We start from the raw sequence: 21480 nt of genomic DNA, 5'->3' as shown, positions 1-21480 counted from the left end.
TTGGGGCATGGGGGTGTAATTGTAGGAGCTGGATTTTATAATGTACTATGAGAATTAATGTATGATTTGATTTCATCTGGTCAGCCACCCTTTTTGAATAGCAGAAAGGAATGACAGACCAGAACAATCCTTATGACTAATTATGGTCATCCTTTTGTTTTAGAATAAGTTATAAAGCTACTATGGTTTCCTATATGTATTACAAATTAGGAGGTAAGAGACAGGATTCTCTATTGGGTCTATGTTAAGTAAATTAGAGGAACATTGAAGGCCTGGGTCTCAATGTAAATTGTCTTAGTTATTGATTGTAAAACTTAGCAAGCTTTAATTTGCAATGCCCTTTTGCTCAATATAAAATACTACTGTTTGTATTCTCAATCTGTTTGTGTGAATGAGGAATGTATGCATTAGGAAAAGATAAGGTGTGAAGGCCATTGTTATATCCAGAATCAAGGAAGAAGGAGTGAAGAAACTTAAAGGACATCAAAGAATCATCAACACGCATCCATAATGAAGGGCAGATTGACGACCCTGAGGTAAAGGCTGGCACCCCTAAAGACAATTGATTAAATCGGAACAAAGGACAGGATGACCCTCTCGGAGGTGTATTGAAATGTTTACACCAATTAAGAAGTAACCGGTCACAAAGTGACACAGCAGAATCCGTAGGCTTCAACGGAGAAGAAAACCTATAAGAACAGGGTGCGTTGCCATAGGACTTTGGGTTCGTCTTGCCACACTCCAGGAGCATCGGATCGCGACCGATAGAACCCCGCTCCCCTCTGCGACCAATCTGGCTGGCCACTAGATTGATCCAGACTCTGGACTGGTAAATATAACCATCACTGCAGGGTGTGTGTGTGTGTGTGTGTGTGTGTGTGTGTGTGTGTGTGTGTGTGTGTGTGTGTGTGTGTGTGTGTGTGTGTGTGTGTGTGTGTGTGTAAAAAGCATATGCTAACTGTGGTATTCTCAATAAACGCTGTGTGTATTTACCTTCCTCTATAAAGATCCCGTGTGCTTTGTATGAGCATAACATACTGGGTCAAAGAACAGGCCAACATACTGTGACATTCTATACCTTAGGGGAGCATCCTCGAACCCCCATATTCCTCATTTTTATATAATCGTGATCTTACATCTAAAGCATGCCTTGTAAGGTATCTGGAAAGGTTATGATCTGCTGAAAGTCATTTCTCTATCCATTTATGTGTATCATTACTGCATATGAAGTTATGAGAATTGTGTTGTATGGTGGTCACTAAAACATGCTGTAAATTAGGGAATCAACGAGATATTAGCTCCCAAGAGACAACGGCAAGGAAAGTAGCCAACACCCGGGCGGGATGTCAATCGACCCATCAACAACCACTGTTGCACAAGGGAGCTACAATGCAATGACTCACCTACATGAAGCCAGACCAGGGGAATTGCTCAACCTTGCCTGGAGACTCAGCAATGCACCAGACATGTGTTTTCCAAGCACATGGACTGAGGGTATAAAACTAAACACAGGGGGCCCATGCTTGGCCTTTCTCCTACCCCCACCTATGCTGCAAGCAACCAGGACACTGAGAAGACTTCAACCGAGGGGACTGGCCGAGATTTCAAGGGTGAAATCTGTGTACTATGGACTGCAATATCCAGTGGGGTGAGAAAAAATGCTTTATCTAGATGTTGCCCAGTCTAATAGGGTTGAGAGTTTAGACTGTGTGGTTATATTTTCTTTTCTTTTGGTAACTAACTCTGACTTTCTGCCTATCAGTTAATATAACTTAAAATCTATCTTTTGTAGTCAATAAACTTCTTTTACTGTTTATCTTTACCAGAGAGTTTATGTGAAGCGTGTGGCAAATCTGCCCAGGTTTTGCAAAGGCTGGTGTATATCCAATTTCCATTGATGAAGTGGTGAACCAATCAATAAATCTGCATTGCTCATCTTGAGCTGTGCAAGATAGTATATTCCTGAGGTACAGTGCTGGAACTGGGGGGATTTGGCTTTGCCTTTCTCTGTGTGATTCATGAGTGGCTCTGGGAGCATACATGCAATCTAGCTGGGTGTAGGGTTCCACATGTGGTTGTGCTGAGTGATAACAGCACCTGGAGGGGTTTGCTGCTGGTCACTAGGAAGGTATTGTGAGAGACAGCCCAGAGAGGAGAGAGTTCAGGGGGCACAGCGGTCCCAGGCTGCACTCCAGGGATCCCGTCACACATACCTAAACTGAATTAATTCTAACCAATAAACGGTGACAAATTGTTTAAAAATGACACGATTAAACTATAGCAAAAACAAAAGATCAAATCCAGTTTACTAGATTCATATAGTACAGACTTAGTGGAGACCTAGTGCACAAGATCAAGTTCAGTTGATTAAAACCTAATTTTAGAAGTTTATTACATTTTAAATGGTAATACTGGAAGATGCTGAGCTAATTCTGCCTTGCTTGCAGCCCCAAAGATAGGGTTGGAAAGCAGGAGGAGACAGGCAGGATGAGAGGCTGTTCACTCTGTGGGTTTCTTGCACACATCATGGGGGGAATGCCCTCTTTTTGGCCCCTCCAAGCCCCTTGCTCTCCTCAATTCCCTTCCCTCTGGCAGCTGTTAAGGTGTGCAGAAGTGGAGCCCTGCTTTTGCAGACTGTAGGACGGGGTAGTCAATAGGCGGACTATGGGCCAAATCCGGACCACCAGATGCTTTTGAATGGACCCCAAAATCTTTTTATTTACTTATTATAATTTTTTAATTTTCTCTGGAGTCTGGACCTTGACCAAGAAATCTGGACCTGGACAAAAAATAATTGACTATCCCTGCCCTAACATCTAGAAATCAGTGGTGAAAGCATATATTACACATGCTAAAATTAGCCAAGTGCTCTGAGACTTCTACCAGAAACTCTATCCCTCAGAAATGCAGGCTACAGAGCAAGAAATGTTGAAGTTACTGGTAGGAGTGCTTTTTCTTGACTGCCAGAGAGAAGACCTGAAAGAAAAAAAAGCAGGCACACTAAGACCCCTTCTTGCCTCTCATTTGATTGCTACAAAGTTACTTTGGGAACAAATAGCCACCCTACTACCCACAAGGCTCTCCCTACCAAGCCCAGGGGGTCCTAAAAGGTCCAGATGTCACAGAAGCAACAGAAAGAGCCACAAGGAAGAACTCAGCATGCCAGGTCCTAATCTTGGCCCACACTATACCACCTTCCCTACCACCAACAGTTCATAACATCTAGTCCCATTGATGGAATTTCTAGAACGAGTGATAAAACTCTTCTCTAACATCTTACTGTTTCCCTAACTTGAATGCTCTTTTCCACTGCCCAGACTCACTCACACCTGCCCACAATTAATCTTACCAATCTCATATCCTTCTGTCCTTCATCCTCTTGTCCCTCTTTCCTATCCATACACTTGACATTCCCGTACGCTCCCATTAGGGTGTGACGAACTGGGACTGTTCTTACTGTGATCTTTGAATGCTGACAGGGGAGTGTGGCTAGGATAGTCTGCATTGGGGGATGGGAGACTGACCAACGGAGAATACCTGAGCATGTAACATGAGAACCCAGGAAGGAGTGAGAGGCCAGGTGACACCTTGGCCCGGGAAACTGAACAAAGGCTGTGGGAGGGGTCGCTGAAGGCAGAGTCTCAGAAGCTGGCTGGTGAGGTGGCTGGGAGGCAGAGAGGGCTCTGACCTCCCAAGGGGGGCTGGGGTGCCCGAGGACCCCAAGATGGACCTAACTGAGGGGTATCCTGTTATCTGTGCCTGCAAGACCTGTCTTGGACTGTATTCCTGTCGTCTAAATAAACCTTCTGCTTTACTGGCTGGCTGAGAGTCATGGTGAATCGCAGGAAGCCGGGGGTGCAGGGCCCTAAGTTCCCCAATACTCCGTGACATAGGGTGACCAGATGTCCAGATTTTATAGGGACAATCCCGATTTTTGGGTCTTTTTCTTATATAGGCTCCTATTACCCTCCACCCCCGTCCCAGTTTTTCACATTTGCTGTCTGGTCACCCTACCTCCCATCCAACCTCTCTCTATCCTCTTTCTCCGTTCCATCTCATCGCTGTCTCATTTCTCACGGTTTTGCACATGCCCCTCCCTGTCACAAACTTTACTTCAATGCTCCTCTTCAAGCTCCATCCTCAGAATAACCCAATTTCTATCAATAATTTTAATTAATATGTAAAAAAGTTAAATATATGGAACCTTTGAGAAGTGTGCAGACCTAATGTATTCTTCATGGTCAACCACATATTCTTAATGTTCAACTTTTGTCATCATCCTGGCTGCACACCGGATTCTGCAAGCAAGCTCAAGAACAACATTCACATAAGTAGTCCCACTGATTTTAAAGAGTGCTGATATAAAAAAAAAGTAGCCACGGAAGGCTGAGGAGGGGCCTGGTGGGAAAGATGAAGCACACTCACCGTCCTCTCAGCCCAAGGAGGGAAAAAAGGTCAGGTAGCTTTGAGTCCAGCTACAGGAAAGGAAGAAAGCAGGAACTGTGAAGATACCAGTTTGCTTCCACAGAAGGACCAGATTGCTTACAAGTGACTTTATAAGTAAAATACTGTTCCACTAGCTGGAGCAAGCTTCTTTTATTTATTTTCCATTATATTCCTTTTTCTGGGCCAGACTGAGGAATTATATGCACAGAGATGCCTTTACCTTATAGTGGCAATATTTGATTTCTTTTTCATCTTTATTTTTCCTATTCCATTCCTGTTACCCAAGAGATATGGCCCCAGCCTACACTTGTACAAAGCTGTTTTCAGATGTATATAGAGCAATGTTTAAACACTTATAAATATAAGCTGAGTTGTTGCTGACCCCTGAGCGTGCTGCTGCAGTTGCTGAGCTGAGCCAGAGATGGGAGGACACAGAAGGGTAGGTACTTGACCAGAGAGAAATGTTCTGGAGCAGGAGTCTGGGGGGGACGGGACACAAAGGTAGGGGAGAGGGAGGAGGACTAGATAGAGGAGAGAGCTAGGGGCCATCGAGGGATGATAGAACCATGCTCCCCAGTCTCAGAATGCGGGAGGCTTTGGATGAGAGTATGTAGAGGAGCCTGGGGAGACATGAAAGGTGTGAAATGAAGTGAAAGGGACCAGTGAAGCAGAGACCTTCTCTCCCCCATACCCCAGCCAAGTATATCTCCCTCCCCACCCAAAGGAAGCCCACTTTAATGGGTCTCATAAGTTCTGTTGGAGCATGGCTTCCCTTGAGTCTTTGTTAACTCGTTTTAAACGGAACAACAAAGATTCCATACTTTTAAAAAAGTTACAGTTAATGGTTCCAGCCAGTTCCTCACTGCCATACAATCCTTCAGTCTTATTAAATTTTATAATACAATAGCTCCTTGAGGGCCCAGTCAGGAACAGGCTCTGTTGTGCTGTACAACCACAAGCCAACATGATTCCTGGCCAACTCAATATCACACATCAAACATTAACTTAACCTTCCTGACTTGTTCTGTAATGGAAACACACTGTTGGGTGTATACTGTTGAATTTATGTATTGTTGATTAATGTGCAGTAAAGATTTCAAAAGGAATCAAGTTCCAGGGCTCATTAAACTATGTGGTTCTAGAAGTCCGCTCGGTGTAGTATGTTGGCAGAGTAGTAGATATTTTTATTACTAGAACTGGAATCAATGATCTATTTCATGTTATAAAGCATATTAATTGCATGGTGCAGTAGGTTTATACACATGTATTTAGGCCTTGCAAGTTTGTATCACACAATATAATAAAAATATTTAAGTACACCTCTACCCCGATATAACACGACTCGATATAACACGAATTCTGATATAACGCGGTAAAGCAGCGTTCCGGGGGAGGGGGGGGGAGGGGGGGAGGGCCTGCGCGCTCTGGCAGATCAAAGCAAGTTCGATATAACACGGTTTCACTTATAATGCAGTAAGATTTTTTGGCTCCCGAGGACAGCGTTATATCGGGGTAGAGGTGTACCAACAAATGTTAGTTTTTGGTAGCAAATAGTGTAGCATATGTTATAGTGGATTGGAAATGGAAATCCCTTGAGTAGAAAGTGACATTTTCTAATCAAGGAGGATTTTATAACCTAAGTTTGTAATCACCCCCTTCCTTAAGCCTGTGTGTGTGTGTAGCTCCAAAGAACTTGTGCAGAGGGGGTAATATGTTTGTGGGTAGTGGAGAGGAAGAAGAGGAACAGATGGTGAAGTCTGGTCTGTTTATAGTGGAAGTGGGTGGAAATTGAGCAAGGAGGTGCTGGAAAACCGGGGCATTACTACAAGGCAGAGATAAGGTTGTGATACATTATCAATAATGTATGGTGACTGTGTTGGTGGCAAGGTGAGCCTATGGACGGGGAAGCAGAGGTATTTACTGTTGGTAGACTTAACTTATTTCCTTACTTTTTAGGTTTTGTACTAGGTATATTATATAGAGAGCAAACTTAAATGACATATAATCTAGCGTCTGTGTATTGTATTTGAGTGCAAGAGCTGGTCCAGTGACTATTCCTCTGATATGCAGCTTTCTACTTGTCCCACTCCTGTATCATTAGTTAAAATCAAATAACTTCCTATACATATACACATGAGTGTATAGAAAACTTTTGGAAACCTCAAGTATATTTTTCAGGGGGGAAACTATATTTTGAATGATTAAAAGATTAATATGTATAGTTCTCCTTCCACACAATTATCAATCTCCACACAACTGCCTATTATAGGCTAATATGCATTTTAAGCAGCTAATTGGGTGAGGATGTTGTTCTTTGTACAGACATTAGAATACTGTGCTACCAAACAGGAAATCTGAGTTTAAAAACAATCTTAGAACTTCCATTTCTATGAGCTAGGGAAATCTGTTAGAAGTGCTACAAAGGTGGCACACTTTTTAGGATCATGACAGGAGCTACATTACTCTGACTGCACTTCTTTGATGTGATTTTCAGCGGTGCTGAGAATTTCCAGCTCCCATCTACCTCAAATGGAGTCCTAAGTGCTCAGCAATTCTAAAAGTCAAGCCCCTTTTTATGGGATGTGGGTAGTTTTAGTTGAATATATATATTATTATTTTTTGCATAATTGTACATCTACATTTGGGAGGCAAATAATCAAGTTTCTTTAATTTGTAGTTAAGTTAGTTTAGTTTTTAGATATATTTAGATATCAAGTTTATCACTAAAGCCTCCATTACGAACTACTCTAATCTTATCTCCTGGCATAGTAAATGGAATTTAACTAAATGCAAAGATAGACATTGACACCTTGTTTCCACTTTGAACACAATAAGGAAGGGAACACTTACCCCGGTCTGATTCTAAATCTAGAGTGAACAAGTTTTGTATTTCCATTCCAGTTTTTACTTCCTCGCAACCCTTTCTCCCCACCTGGCCCAACTCCCAGAGAATGAAAAAGGTCTATGTCTCTTGCTCAGTAGACAATTCCAACAGCTGAACCAAAACAGGGTGCAGCAATGGACAGATGTAAGCGGAACAGAGTCCTTACAGAACCACTGCCAGCTAATGGAAAATCCTTTTTTATATCAAGTGTCATGGCTCTTGAAGCAACTCAGAATGGAAACAAGTACACTGGTTTAATTCTACCTTTTAGTAAAGATTACCCCATACTATATGAGTGAGAGACTAATGGATCAAACACGCTAGTATTAAATACAAGTTCAAAATGCTCATTAACATTGGTCTCTAGAATGCCAAATGCAAATCTACACTTTTCCATAGGACACAGATATCTGTCATAGTGTAACAGGGTAAAGCACTGTAAATACAATATGCATTACAAACTGCCTCAAAACTCATTTCTCACAAAAAAAATCCCAGATTCAGATATTCAAGCAGCCATTTACTATTTTCTTTGATTATGCTTCCTAATTTCATATTCTGGATATGAAAATAATCCAGCAAACTAGTATACTTAATATACAATTTATAATGATTATATAATATTTTAAACAAGAACTTACCACAGTGGGGTTACCACTGCTTATCAACTGGCTGACTTCATGGAAAATGCTCTTGCAGTCAATCGATTTGTCTAATGATCCTCGTTTCACTATTACTGCTACTGCTAATAGAATCTGCTCCCGAACATACTTTTGAAGGCTGTAAACATAATACAAATATTAAGTTCTTGCCATTAAGCTGAACAGCAGAAGGCTTCTGTAAAACAGAATTTTAAATCTGGGTTATTTTTTCAAGAACACAATGAAAGCTTAAATGAAAACTGACAATTCTACAGATGTCAAGAGCCATCCATTCAGGAATTAGAAGTGTCACTACCATTAAATGTTTCTACCTGTTAGCCTAGGAAGATTAAACAAAGGTAAATCATGGTTTATGTAGGAATTTATGTAAATATTTTTGGAAGTACTTCCATCCATACTTACTTAGGCCTTTGTAAGACATAGGTTAAAAGGAATGTTCGCAGTGACTCGATGCTACTTTTTTCCAAGAGAATCCATTCTCGCACAACTGCTTCCATTATTGCTGTGGCAGCTTGAAAAAGGACATAGTCCACTTTACTAGTTTCTGTTAAGACCAAAGACATTATTCAATTATCACCTGCTGTTTTCACTGCCCATGTTGGTTAAAATGAAAAAATATTTTTCATTCAAAAAATATAGTCAGCTGCAGTTTTGTTAACTGGTTTTGCTATTTCAGGGGTTAGTTCCTCTCACATGTGACAAGGAGACAAAATGCCAGAATTATCACATTATCATATATTATTATGAATGGCATGAGGAGTTGGGAGGAGATGGAGACTGGGATGAGAAGCCTAAGGAGTGGAGACTGACTGGCTAGGCAAAGAAAATAGGATTGGGATGAGGAACCGGGGGGGGGGGGGGGAGGAGGGGGGAGGAGGAGAAGGGGGAGAGGAAAGGAAGACGATGACAAGACTGGTCACTGACTAACACATAGCATATGTCCATGTTATTAAAGATTGTATCATAATGCCTATGCACAAGGAACAGGAATTAATGTTACACAGTCAGCCTTAATTCTTTCATCTTCTAACTTCTAGATGCTTGATTTTGCAACCTTAATGTTATTTTAATGTAATTTGTGGGTGCATAATATATGTCATTGTTTTTTAGGATTTTATAAACTACGTTTATAAGCATCCCCTTCCTTAAACCTATTCAGGTGTTTGCAGATAACTTGAAAAAAAGATTTGAAAACATCAACTCCTGACTTCTGAATTTCTACTTTTTTTTTTTATTTGGGTGGCATTGTGAAAAAAGCATAGAAGGAGCAGTATGCAGGGGAGTGGCTACAGAGCAGAAAGGGCAGAAATGGGCAGGGTAAGATGATAAAGAGCTGTACCTGGCATTTGGCTGTGGTGGCAAATGCTAGCTGGCAGGGCAAGAAATGTTGGGAGACACTAAGCACCCCTGTACTCTTACACTACAAACTACTGTAATAATCTTTGTACAAAATATGCCTTGTGAGGTATCATTTGAAAACTAGTCACTCACTGACCATTAATATTCTTTGAGATGTATGTATGCATTCAGTGTGTATTAATAGTTATGAATTTATGCTGGAATTAGTGAGAGAGAGAGAGAGAGAAACCAGGTATGTTGGGGGACTTGAACAGGTTTATCTTAAACAAAGGAATGTGTGATTACTCAATTTACATATAAGCAGTAAACAGACCCATCAAGCTAACAAGGAGTGGAGGCAAACTTCATACTAACAAATGGGTGGAGAAGACAGGAGGTGTCTACACCCTGCAGCTTGGTCTGGGTTTCACTTTTCAGAAGAATCCATTTCAAAGGTTTACTTGTCTGTAAAAAACACGGGGGGGGGGGCACTGAACCTCAAGTGATAAGCAACTGAATCCACTGATTGCACACAATATTACTGTATTATAAAAGTGTAGAGAGTAAGGTCTCCTCTGAAAACAAATGACATGCTAGTGATCAATACATTTATTTCACAACGATATTAACACTATGTAAGGAATTATGGATACTCATTGATATTAGGCTGTACAGGGGAGCGGGGGGAGGCAAACTATGGCCCACGGGCCACATCTGGCCCGTCGGGCCTTTTAATTTGGCCCTCAAACTCCCGCCAGGGAGCGGGGTCAGGGGCTTGCCCCACTCCATGCTCCAGCCAGGGAGTGGGGTTGAGGGCTTTCCACGCAGCTCCCGGAAGTAGCAGCATGTCTCCCCTCTGGCTCCTATGCATAGGGGCAGCCAGGGCCGGGGACGCCACACACAGCCCCCACCCCAAGCGCTGTCCCCCACAGCTCCCATTGGTCGGGAACCTCCAACACCCTGAACTCCTCATTTCTGGCCCCACCCCAGAGCCCTCATCCCCTCCCACACCGCAATCCCCAATTTCGTGAGCATTCATGGCCTGCCATACAATTTCTATACCCAGATGTGGCCCTCGGGCGAAAAAGTTTGCCCGTCCCTACTGTACAGTCTGCCCAGACAGGAGGGAATGGCACAGCTATCTACCAGTCTGCTATGTAAATTAAGCATGGTGGAATCAAACAATGGAAGCCCCATCCGGGGGAGGGGAGCACACAGGAAGGGAAGAATAGCATGAAGTCATGAAGGCGAACGGCATTTTGGGCTGTATAAGTAGGGGCATTGCCAGCAGATTGAGGGACGTGATCATTCCCCTCTATTCAACATTGGTGAGGCCTCATCTGGAGTACTCTGCCAATTTTGGGCCCCACACTACAAGAAGGATGTGGAAAAATTGGAAAGAGTCCAGCGGAGGGCAACAAAAATGATTAGGGGGCTGGAGCACATGACTTATGAGGAGAGGCTGAGAGAACTGGGATTGTTTAGTCTGCAGAAGAGAAGAATGAGGGGGGATTTGATAGCTGCTTTCAACTACCTGAAAGGGGGTTCCAAAGAGGATGGATCTAGACTGTTCTCAGTGGTACCAGATGACAGAACAAGGAGTAACGGTCTCAAGTTGCAGTGGGGGAGGTTTAGGTTGGATATTAGGAAAAACTTTTTCACTAGGAGGATGGTGAAGCACTGGAATGGGTTATCTAGGGAGGTGGTGGAATCTCCTTCCTTAGAGGTTTTTAAGGTCAGGCTTGACAAAGCCCTGTCTGGGATGATTTAGTTGGGAATTGGTCCTGCTTTGAGCAGGGAGTAGGACTAGATGACCTCCTGAGGTCCCTTTCAACCCTGATATTCTATGATTCTATGATCCTGCCTCTTGAAACAAGGTCATTGAACTTTGGAAGATACAAGTAAAGACAGAAGCCAGCTTTGGCATCCATCACTAGACAGACACAAGAGGCCAGAGTTCCTGCAAGCTAAGAAAGATGAGTCCTTCCACCAAGGGGGAGCGCTGCTCAAGTCTCAAACTGAATATAGGCGAGAAACGTGCTTAGGCAAAGACGACAAGGGAAGCCAGCACCTTGTACTTTTGTGGAAGGTCCTGAATGAGAAGAAAGTCAGCCATGACTGGGAAGAAAAATGACTGGTGAGAGAAACCATCTCAAACAAAGTCTGTATCTTGCTAGATTTAAGTTTTAGACTGTTAGAAGCATGTTTTGTTTTACTTGTAACTTTGTATCTTCATTCCTTATACTTGAATTCATTTACCTCTATGTATAATTTGTCAATACATTTCTTTTTACCATAAACGAACTCAGTTCTGTATTTAAAAACGGAAGGGTTTATTACCCCCAGTTAAGTTAATAAGCTGTGATGTGTTCCTGAGTTTGTACAGGAACAAATGAACCATATTATTTCTCTGAACTGCCCAGGAGAGGGCTGGACATTGTAAAACACACAGTTTTGGGAAAATTCGGGACTGGAAGTGTATTGTGGTCACCCTGCAAGTAGTAACCAAGGCTGGTGGAAGCCAGAGTGGGACTGTAAACAGGCTGCTGGGGTAAGAGATGCTAAACTAGGGCTGTCTAGCACACAGACACTCCGGGTGTTACCTGCAGGCTGGCTGTGAGTGACCTAAGTTGGAAGCTACAACAGTAAAGCATACAGGACAGACAATGACACAACCCCTCACTTGTCCAGACTGCACCCCCACCAGAATGTGACATGCTGGCTTGTCTTAAGCATCACCACTTACTTGTTGAAAGGGAATGCAGGTGGCTATGAAAGGAGACTTACAAATATTTTTAAAAGAGCCCACAATATTCATGTTTCTTTTATATATGACAAAGGCCTTCTCTATATTCAAAGTTGCACCGATTTAGCTAGAATCTGTTATTAAATTGATTCAAAACTGGCAGAAAACCTTAAGTGGATACTTAAATAGATTTAAACCTGGCTTATATCAATGTAGCTTAGTTTGGAAAAATAGTATGTGATCATGTAATTAAAAACATCATAACGCATACATACTGGGAGGCTGAATTAAGGTGACATCAGCTACCTTAATACTGGTATTTCCTAATTTGAATGCTTGACTTTGCAACCTTGACATTTTTTAAATGTAATTTCCTAATTTAAAAAAAACCCTGAAAAATTAAATTTGATCATGTCAAATCATATTGAATCCTTACTTGAGCTAACTAAGCTAACCCTCGTCAGCAGGGTTGGGACCACTTGAGCTAACTGAATAACTAGTGGGAATAGTAGGTTGTTATTCTATATGTGGACCAGCCACTAGAGAGAGATAAGAAATGCACTTTGCCAGTGGGTTTCAGAGTTTTTTCCTGACATAAGAACGGCCATACTTGGTCAGACCAATGTACCATTTAGCCCAGTATCCTGTCTTCTGACAGTAACCAATGCCAGATACTTCAAAGGGAATTAACAGAACAGGGCAATCATCAAGTGATCCATCCCATCGTCCAGTAGCAGCATCTGGCAGTCAGAGGCCTAGGGTCACCCAGAGCATGGGGCTGCATCCCTGACCATCTTGTCTAATGGCCATTAATAGACCTGCCCTTCATGAACTTATCAGCAGTAGAATGGAAAGATTCAGGACACCTAGGTTTTATTCCAAGTTTTGGAAAGGAGTGCTCTCTAGTGGTTAAAGACTGTTCTTATCCTGTTGTCCCAACCTGTCCCCCTCTCCTCCTATTCATCACCATCCACCCTGTCTTCTACCCCCTTACCCTTCCGCTCCGACACAATCCTCCCCAACTCCATCTCCTGGTTGCTGCTTTCCTCCCCCTTTGAGCTTATCCTTCTACCCCCTTGTTCCTGTCTCCATCCCTCTGCATGCATGTCCCCCCCACCATGTCCTAAGTACTGCCCCCTCTCTGGCTCCTCCAACCCCATCTCGCTGTCCCTCATTTCTCACTCCTCTGCATTCAAATCAGCTGCTTTCTCCTTCCCTCCACACTGCCTGGGTGACAGAGGGATCACAGAGCACAGGAAAGAGTCTATCATCAGTTCCTGTACCCAACATCACAGCAGCCCCAGGGGAAGCAACTGCAAAGAATGTCCTGCTCAGCCCCTGCAATCCTGAGCTGGAGCGTGTCCACTCACTCTGTGATGACAGTACGTACGCATGCACACACATGCACACGCACACCCCCTCTGATCATCACATAGGAGCTGAGTGGGGATGTTTCGTGCTCAGTAGAGGTAATTTTGCTGCCAAGCTATCTAGTCTCTACTGCTTGAAATTTTTTCAGAGGCTTGTAATCTGCCCAAATGTGATCAGTTTTCCACAGGCATTTCAAAAGATACAGCCCTGACACCAGGGCAACATGAATCTTCCTGCCAAATTCCAAGGCCCTGCTCCAAAGCTTAGAGGCCCTAGAGTTTCTTAACAAAATGGATGGAAGTGGGAGGTTTTAATCACAGTTAAAACAGCATATTTCCCCATAATCTCATTCGCTGAAATGGCATGATCATTTTAGCCGAAACTTATTTAAAAAACTGGCATAGAAAATTTCCACCTGTATGGTTAAAGTCTGGCAAAATCATAAGCAATAGAAAACAGGGTCTTACAATGGAAAGTGACAAGCAACCTTAAGTACAGGTGGCATTACCAGCTCCACATACAAAGTATTCTCAAACTAAAATAAAAGAGTGTCCTGGCAAAGGAGTTGCACTTACGTTACTAAATCAGTTTCTAAATCAAATTTAGAAATTCTCCAACAGAAGAAAGTTGTACCAAGGCCTTCGCTAAAGCTGTGAAATTTTGAGGGGGCACTAAACTTTTTTTTTCCCCTTAGCAGACCATTTTAAAAAACACTAGTAGCTCTGCAAACACCACAAAAATTATAGCTAAAAATCAAGGATTTAAGATTACACATATTGTATTGCGTTACTAACTCAGGATCTTAAAGAGTTCAATTTAACTTACTTTTTAAATGCTTTGCAGTTCACTATAAATTTAATACTGTACAATAACAATGAAAGAATATCTAACCTAATGTTCACATTCCCAGATGCAAAAGACTAATATTTTCTATTAGTTGTGAATTTGATGACATGCTAAATCTCTCAAAAAATACACTGAAGACTTACCCAAAATATGCTTGCAAACAGCAAATGGTGATTTTGATTTTCTAAATGATAAGAATATGTGCTCGGCATGCTGGCGTTGTTCATTATTGACCATGGAAGGTGGTGCCTACAAGAAAATAAAGTTTACTTGCATTTAGGTAATCTGCAAAGTAGCGTTCCTACTGCATATGCATTTTATGAGAAATTTTATAAGCTGATAAATATTTGCCTTGGTGAATAATCCAAACAACAGGAATATAAGTCTGCTAAGGCAAGGTGCCTCTTATTTGTCTGACAAAGCCTTCCTTATACACAAATACACCTACAGCAGGGTATAAATATCTTTATGTGCATATTCTAACGGCATGCAGACAATAAATCATTCTAAATGCTTCTACATTGCTAATAATACTAATACCAAAACACATTTAAGGTAAGGTGAAAGGAAAGGAAGATTAAGGTTCTACTCAATCCTTTTTGCACTGGACTGACAAAGCCCAAACCAAATAATAGCACACACTCTAGTACAGATAAAACCCCACCAACATCACCTAAAACATAATGGACTACTGAAACGTAAACCAAGAGAAATGGGATAAATTACAACTAAATTCTCCAAAAAAAAGTTTTAATCGTGGTACTACATTTTTCTGAAGATTTAAATTTAGATTAGAGATGTTAAATGGTATAGTAATCCTGAAAGGTTGAAGAATGTGTAACCTGATTCTGTTAGGAAATGAAATCATTATTAGTGATATGCTGCCCTCTAGTGTTTAGAGTCAGCATATTACAAAGAGACTAAACTAAATTGGTGCTGAGCACTTATAATCATCCCATTCCGAGCTAAACAAAACAGCATGATCAAAATGCTTTGCTGTTTACATGTGATCACGTACGGAGATTTACTGGTACCAATAGCCTTACTTGGTTCTAACAAATATTAAAGCTATCCTAACCAATTAATCTAGCAAGAGGAATTTTCTATCAGATATTTCAATTCAAGGTTCTATTCCTTTAGGATGACATGCCATGGCATATTTTCATACCTACATTATAATATTTTCTTGTCATTTTATTACATCCATATTTGTAGAGATTACAGACTGCAGAAATTTCTAGGGTATTTTTTTCCCTTTTAAAATCTCAGTAGAAAAAATATTAGTACTTAAATATTTATTTTTTGTTACAAGCAGGAGTAGCACCTTAAAATTAAATCTGAATCAGTTTACTAAAATATCTATTGGAGTAGGTATCAGCTTTTCTAACTGAAAACTCAAACCCACCTCAATAACTATCCTCCCTCCAAAAAAATTAGATGTTTATAAATCATCAAAATTACTTCTCAAACTGATCTCAGCCACTTGGGATTTATCTCAGCTAGTGCATGGCACCCTTTTGGGGAAAACATTATTGAAAAAGTTAAGGGTAAAGTTCTTAACTCCAGGTTGGCATGAACTAAACCAGGGGTCTCAAACACGCGGCCCGGGGGCCGCATGCAGCCCGCAGGGTTGTTTTCTGCAGCCCGCGAGCTCCTCGCGGGCCCCCCCCCAGCATTTACCTAGAGCGGCTCCAGCCCGACTCCCTGCCTGCCCTGCCCCCTGCCACTCCGGGAAGCAGCTGGAATGTGGGGAAGGGGGGGGGGGCACACAGGGCTCTGTGTGTTGCTCTTGCTTCAGGCAGCACCCCCAGCAGCTCCCATTGGCCGCAGTTCCCCGTTCCCGGCCAATGGGAGCTCCTGGGGGCGCTGCCTGAAGCAAGAGCAACACACAGAGCCCTGTGTCCCCCCTTCCCCACGTTCCGGCCACTTCCCGGAGCGGGGACAGGCAGTCAGGCGGCCTGCCCTGCCCCCAGTGCATGTCGGGCCGGAGCCCGCCCCCCGAGCCCCTCCTGCAGCCCAACCCCCTGCTGTACCCCACACCCCTCCTGCACCCCACACCACAACTCCCTGCCCTGAGCCCCACACACCCCTCCTGCCCTCCCTGGGGGCAGGAAGGGGGCAGAGTTGGGGCGGGGATTTCAGGGAAGGGGTTGGAATGGGGGCAGGGCCTCATGGAAGGAGTGGAGTGGGAGCGGGGCCAAGGGTGGCAGGGGGAGGTGTCAGTAATGCGGCTCTCGGCCAATGTACTAGTCCTCATGTGGCCCTCGTGGTCATTTGAGTTTGAGACCCCTGAACTAAACTGATGCATCTAAAAATGAAGTGCACATATGCAGCAAGACTAGGGCTCTGTTAAAGGTAGAGGGTTTGCATGAAGCTGGGTGGCTTGAGGCACCATGCTGTGGTCACTGCAGGAGAGGTTATTCACCTTGTAGTAACTGGAGTTCTTCTAGATGCATTGTCCCTATGCACTAGTTCACTTCAAGTTGTGCATACACTTGAGATCGAAGAATTCTTCCTAGCAATGTCCACTTACTCTGTGCAAGTGTTCTTGCTCTCCTTGTGCTCCACACTGAGTGTACAGGGGGGCTGCACTGGACCATGCCATCTCAGCTCCTTCATCACCAAAAGTCCTGAGACTGGGATCTGAGGCAGGGGGAAAGAGGATAGTCAGCGCACTAAAAATAGTGACAACACACCTCGAAGAACTCCAGTTACTACAAGGTAACCTCTCCTTCTTCAAGTGGTTGTCCCTATTCATAGCACACTTCAGGTGATTCTCAGGCAGTGACCCCGCTTATGGAGGTGGGTGCCCAGAGCATTGCCCAACTGCTGATTGAAGGACTGCTCTCTGCCTAGGGAGGCATCTAAGGCAGCTGCCTGTACCAAAGCATAGTGGGCTTTGTGAAGACATGGACCGAGCCCAATGTCACCCCCTGCAGATGTCAATGATTGGAACATTCTTGCAAGATGCTATCAAGGTGGCCTGGGTTCTTGTTCTCGTTGAGCATGCTCTCATGCTGCCCTCGAGAGACCTTGTTCACCTCATGGCAGAGTATTATGCAGCCAGAGATCCATTTTGACCTTTGCAGAGCAGAAATTGCCTCCGCTATCTTTCCACAAATGAGACAGCTTTGATGACTTCCAAAGCAGCCTAGTCCTTTGAAGGTAAACGGCCAGGGTCCTACACACATTCAAGGTGCATAATCTCACCTCTTCCCTGTTGATACATGGCTTAGGCTAGGACATAGGTAAGTTAATGCTCTGAAAGTCCAATACCACCTTAGGGAGGAACTTTGAGTGCAACCTCAGACACCTTGTCCTTCTGGAAGATCGAGGCGAGGAGGGGTGTCCACCATAAGCGCCCCCTAACGAGATCATGATCAGAAACTCCACCTTCACGGAAAGGTGCAGAAGGGAGGATGATGACAATAGTTCGAATGGCGCCCCATAAGAGCCAGTAAGACAAGATGAAGTCCCAAGCCAGTGCAGGCGTCATCACTGGTGGAAAACCCTCACTATTCCCCCTCAGAAACCAGAACATAACCTAGTGCGAAAAGATAGTATGGCTGTCCACTAAGGAATGAAATGTGCTGACAACAGCTAAGAGCACCCTAAGAGAGTTAAGGGATAATCCTGTGGACTTCAGGGATTGCAGGAAATCCACCACATCAGTGGATCTCCATCAGCAACGGGGAAACTCCCCACTGGTCATGCCAGACTTTGAGATGTAGCACTTCCTGGTGGAGTTTTTCCTGCTACTACTCCATATGGCCTGCATGCTTGCCAAGTAACAGCTCTCTAGATCTAACACCCATCCAAATACCATGCTGTCATAAGGATGGGTCAAGATGGGTAGTCTTTCCTCTTGTCCTGGGTCAGGGGATCCCATACAAGGAGGCGGCTGACTGGAGGTCAGGCCAACAGCTGAAGCATCACGGAGTACCAAAAATGTCACAGCCATCATGGAGCTATGAGAATGATCTATACCTTGTCCTGCTTGATCTTCCACAGGACCCTCAGTAGCGGGAGACGGCAAAGGGGTGCTCTTACCATTCTCAGGTTGATGTACAGGGGGGTTCTTCCTATTCAGAATCCAACTATGTTCTCAAAGACTTGTCCACGAGGAACATGTTAAGGCTGATCTCCGGCAATTTCTTTGTCCTTCAAGGAAATAAACTGCAAATACTGCATCTGGATGGAATATGGGTTTCTCCCAGGCAGTAAAACAGGAGTCATGGTCCTCATTTACCATGAAGCAGTGCAGACAGACTACACAGTTCTTAATACTGGGGCTCTTTGTCACGCTGTCCCTTCCCCACTGGACGAAACAAATGGGGTGGGTAGATGAAGAAATGCACCACCAAAAGTGGGGGGTGGCGGGGGCTCAGTGGAGGAAGCACCCTTAAGAGCAACGAAAAGCAAGCCTAACTGAACTGAACAGAAATAGCTCTAACTATCTACAGGTAAACTTCAGGAGAGCACAGCAAATACTGGGGCTCCATCTCAGACCACAAGCAGTGAGAAAGAACTTAGATGGTGGCAGTCCGGCACAATCCCTTGTATCCTCCGTATGGTGCACAAGAAGAGCAAGGGCACATGCGCAGACCAAGTGGATGCTGCTAGTAAGAAGTCTTCGGTCTCAGGTGCAAGCACACCTGAAGTGCACTACACATAGGGACAAGCTCTCGAAAAACCTGAGCTACACCCATGCACTGTGAGTTTGAGCCCTACCCTTGGCAGCTTTCAAATAACGAGCTAGACATGTTCTTCCCTCTCTGCCTGCATTCTACAGGGAATTTTTTGGGAAGTCTTGCTCTGAGACCAGGGATTTGGGAGGGTACAGCATGATGGCTCTGCCCCTTTGCCAACCTTTTCCCCTTAGGGCTGCTCTGGCACAGTTATTGAGGGGTCAGCACATCCTTAGATATTGACCCTTATTAGTACCAGGGATCACTCAAAATGTTACGTTTTTAAAAACCCAATGGGATGGCTAGAGCTTTGATGAAGACCTTGGTTTCCAGAAAAGTAGTTTTTCTTCTATGACACCTCGACAAATAAGGGATCGCCCTAAAAAATGGACCTTTGTGCTCTGGGAATTCAGAAGGGCTGACAAGACAGAACTATAAGCAGGGAGAAGGGGAAGTGGAGCAATCTATGCCTTCCCCCTCTTCTACAAATATTGAGAGCTTGTCCCTATGCATACTGCACATCACCCAACAATTCCTCCATGGCTATTTCACTAGGCTGAGGGAGTGACTCCAGAGTTCTTCTTTCTGCCACTGATCTCCAGTCAGAGGAGGAAAAACAGAATTCCCCTCCTGCCTCCATCAGTGAGGAAGGGACTTCCCTTCAGATGCTATGGCTTCTAGAGAAAAAGGGGAGGTCAGAGCAGTGCAAGGGATCATGGGGAGGAAAAAATGAGGTGATCACAGCTGTGCAGTGGAGGAATCTAGAAAATTTCAGCTATACCCTCAAACCAACCTCCCCATAGCCACACATACCCAGTTTCTGTCTCCCCTTCAAAACATGCCAAAAAGTGCTAAAACCAGGATGGGGGGCTGGGAATGAGCTCATGAAATAGGTGCATGAAATAGGTACCCAGTGCTGAGAGGGGGTGGAGAGTTAAGGACAGACATGCTCGGAGAATGGCACAGGTGCTGAAACCTTTTTTTGGGGGGGGGAGGGGGGGAGGGGGAGATGAGAACACCGCATTGAGATTAATGGAGCAGTTCACATTTCTCAGAGCTATTGTTTCAGGCTGTATTCCTCTTCATAGGGTGTTCTCATTCAGCTAAGCACATCTCACGGAGATCACCTCTCTGAACTGTTTATGCTGCACATGGATATGTATAACCCTTTCCCCACCTCCCCATGGCCTCTCCAAGCTTATGAGGGCAAGGAGGAGGGTGGAGCTGGTGTGTGTGTGTGTGAGGGGTGGTCTCAGAGGAGCAGGGAGGGATGTGGGGGAGTGGTCAAAGGAATGGGCATGGATGGAGGGAATGTTGGAGGAGTTACACAAGTGGTGGGAAATCTGCAAAGTTGGGAGGGGAACCTCAAACCAGTAAGAGAGAAAAGGTGGGGGTGCTGGAACAGTGCAGGGGACAGATGTGTAGTGTGAGGTGTGGGGGCTTCAGCTCTGTCCCACAAAACCACCCCAGACTCCCCCATTTCTGTCCCCCCTTCAAAACATGTGCCCACTGACTATATCAATCACTGTACTGTAACTGCTTTCTAGTCCCATATCCTCAATCTGTGGGGTCCTCATCAATGTCCGTTTCTCTGTGGGAGGAGGATCAGTCTGTGCTGGACAGGCAATGAAGGGACAAACATGGACCCAGGGTCTTCTCTGGCCACCTTAATCAGGCCAAGAACCCAGAGGTAGCACAGGGGGAACATGGAGGTACTGAGAGAAGTTTAAAAAGAACCAAAGAACAAAACCAAAAACAACCAAGAAAATTAACTGCCCAAAAACTTTGTTAATGCAGAGGTAAGGTTGTGTCCAGTAATGTCTTGTGCCCTTCCAGAACGTTGAGTTCATTTATACTCAAACCTCTGAAAAACAGGAAATGAAAAATTACAGTAAGGCAAACTTCTGAAAACCAGAAATACAGAATTAAGGTACACACCATCCTTGCAATGCAACCTTAACTCTTCCCTCTGAGAGATGGCCCAATATGCCTATAACTAAAGCTAAGATTTTGTCACAAGTATTTTTAGTAAAAATCATGGACAGATTCATGACTTACTAAAAATATGCATGACAAAATGGGGAGCTGTGGGGTTCCCACTCCGCCCCAGGGTGCTCCCAGGGCACCCCGGCTGCCCGTGGTGGCTCCGCGCTCTTGGAGCACCCCACCCACCCGCAAGTACAGGGCCCCGCAGTTCCCAGCCACCCCGGGCGATGGGGGGACCCTGCAGCTCCCAGGCGCTGAGGGCTCAAGTCATGGAGGTCTCTGGAAAGTCACTTCCGTGACAAAATTTTAGTCCTACCTATAACACAAATACTAGCATTCTACCCTTACAGATGCTACAGAACACTCTGAGAACTGAGCACATGAGCACCTTCTCTATGCCAAGGCAAAACTCTGGTTTAGGTCAGGCATAGCAAACAGGAGCTACCTGCACCCAACCTACACTCTAACACTAAGCCTCCTCCACACTCACCGTCCCAGATCTGCAAAATGTTA

General features: G+C 44.1%; 1 protein-coding gene across 2 annotated transcripts in view; it reads right to left on the bottom strand.

Moving 5' to 3' along the window:
* The window catches only part of XPO4 (exportin 4), a 147576-nt gene that overhangs the window by 90492 nt on the left and 35604 nt on the right, over positions 1–21480 (bottom strand). For both annotated transcript variants that reach the window (XM_065415784.1, XM_065415791.1), the window contains exons 2-4: positions 14437–14542; positions 8395–8536; positions 7972–8110 (exon numbers count right to left, since the gene is read on the bottom strand). In XM_065415784.1, the coding sequence (XP_065271856.1) occupies positions 7972–8110; positions 8395–8536; positions 14437–14542 (387 nt within the window). The remainder of the gene's footprint in view (positions 1–7971; positions 8111–8394; positions 8537–14436; positions 14543–21480) is intronic.

The sequence above is a fragment of the Emys orbicularis genome, chromosome 1 (assembly GCF_028017835.1).
Source record: "Emys orbicularis isolate rEmyOrb1 chromosome 1, rEmyOrb1.hap1, whole genome shotgun sequence".
NCBI classification, from domain to species: domain Eukaryota; kingdom Metazoa; phylum Chordata; order Testudines; family Emydidae; genus Emys; species Emys orbicularis.
Note: the sequence above shows the minus strand (reverse complement) of the source record. Positions and strands in the feature narration are given on the sequence as shown.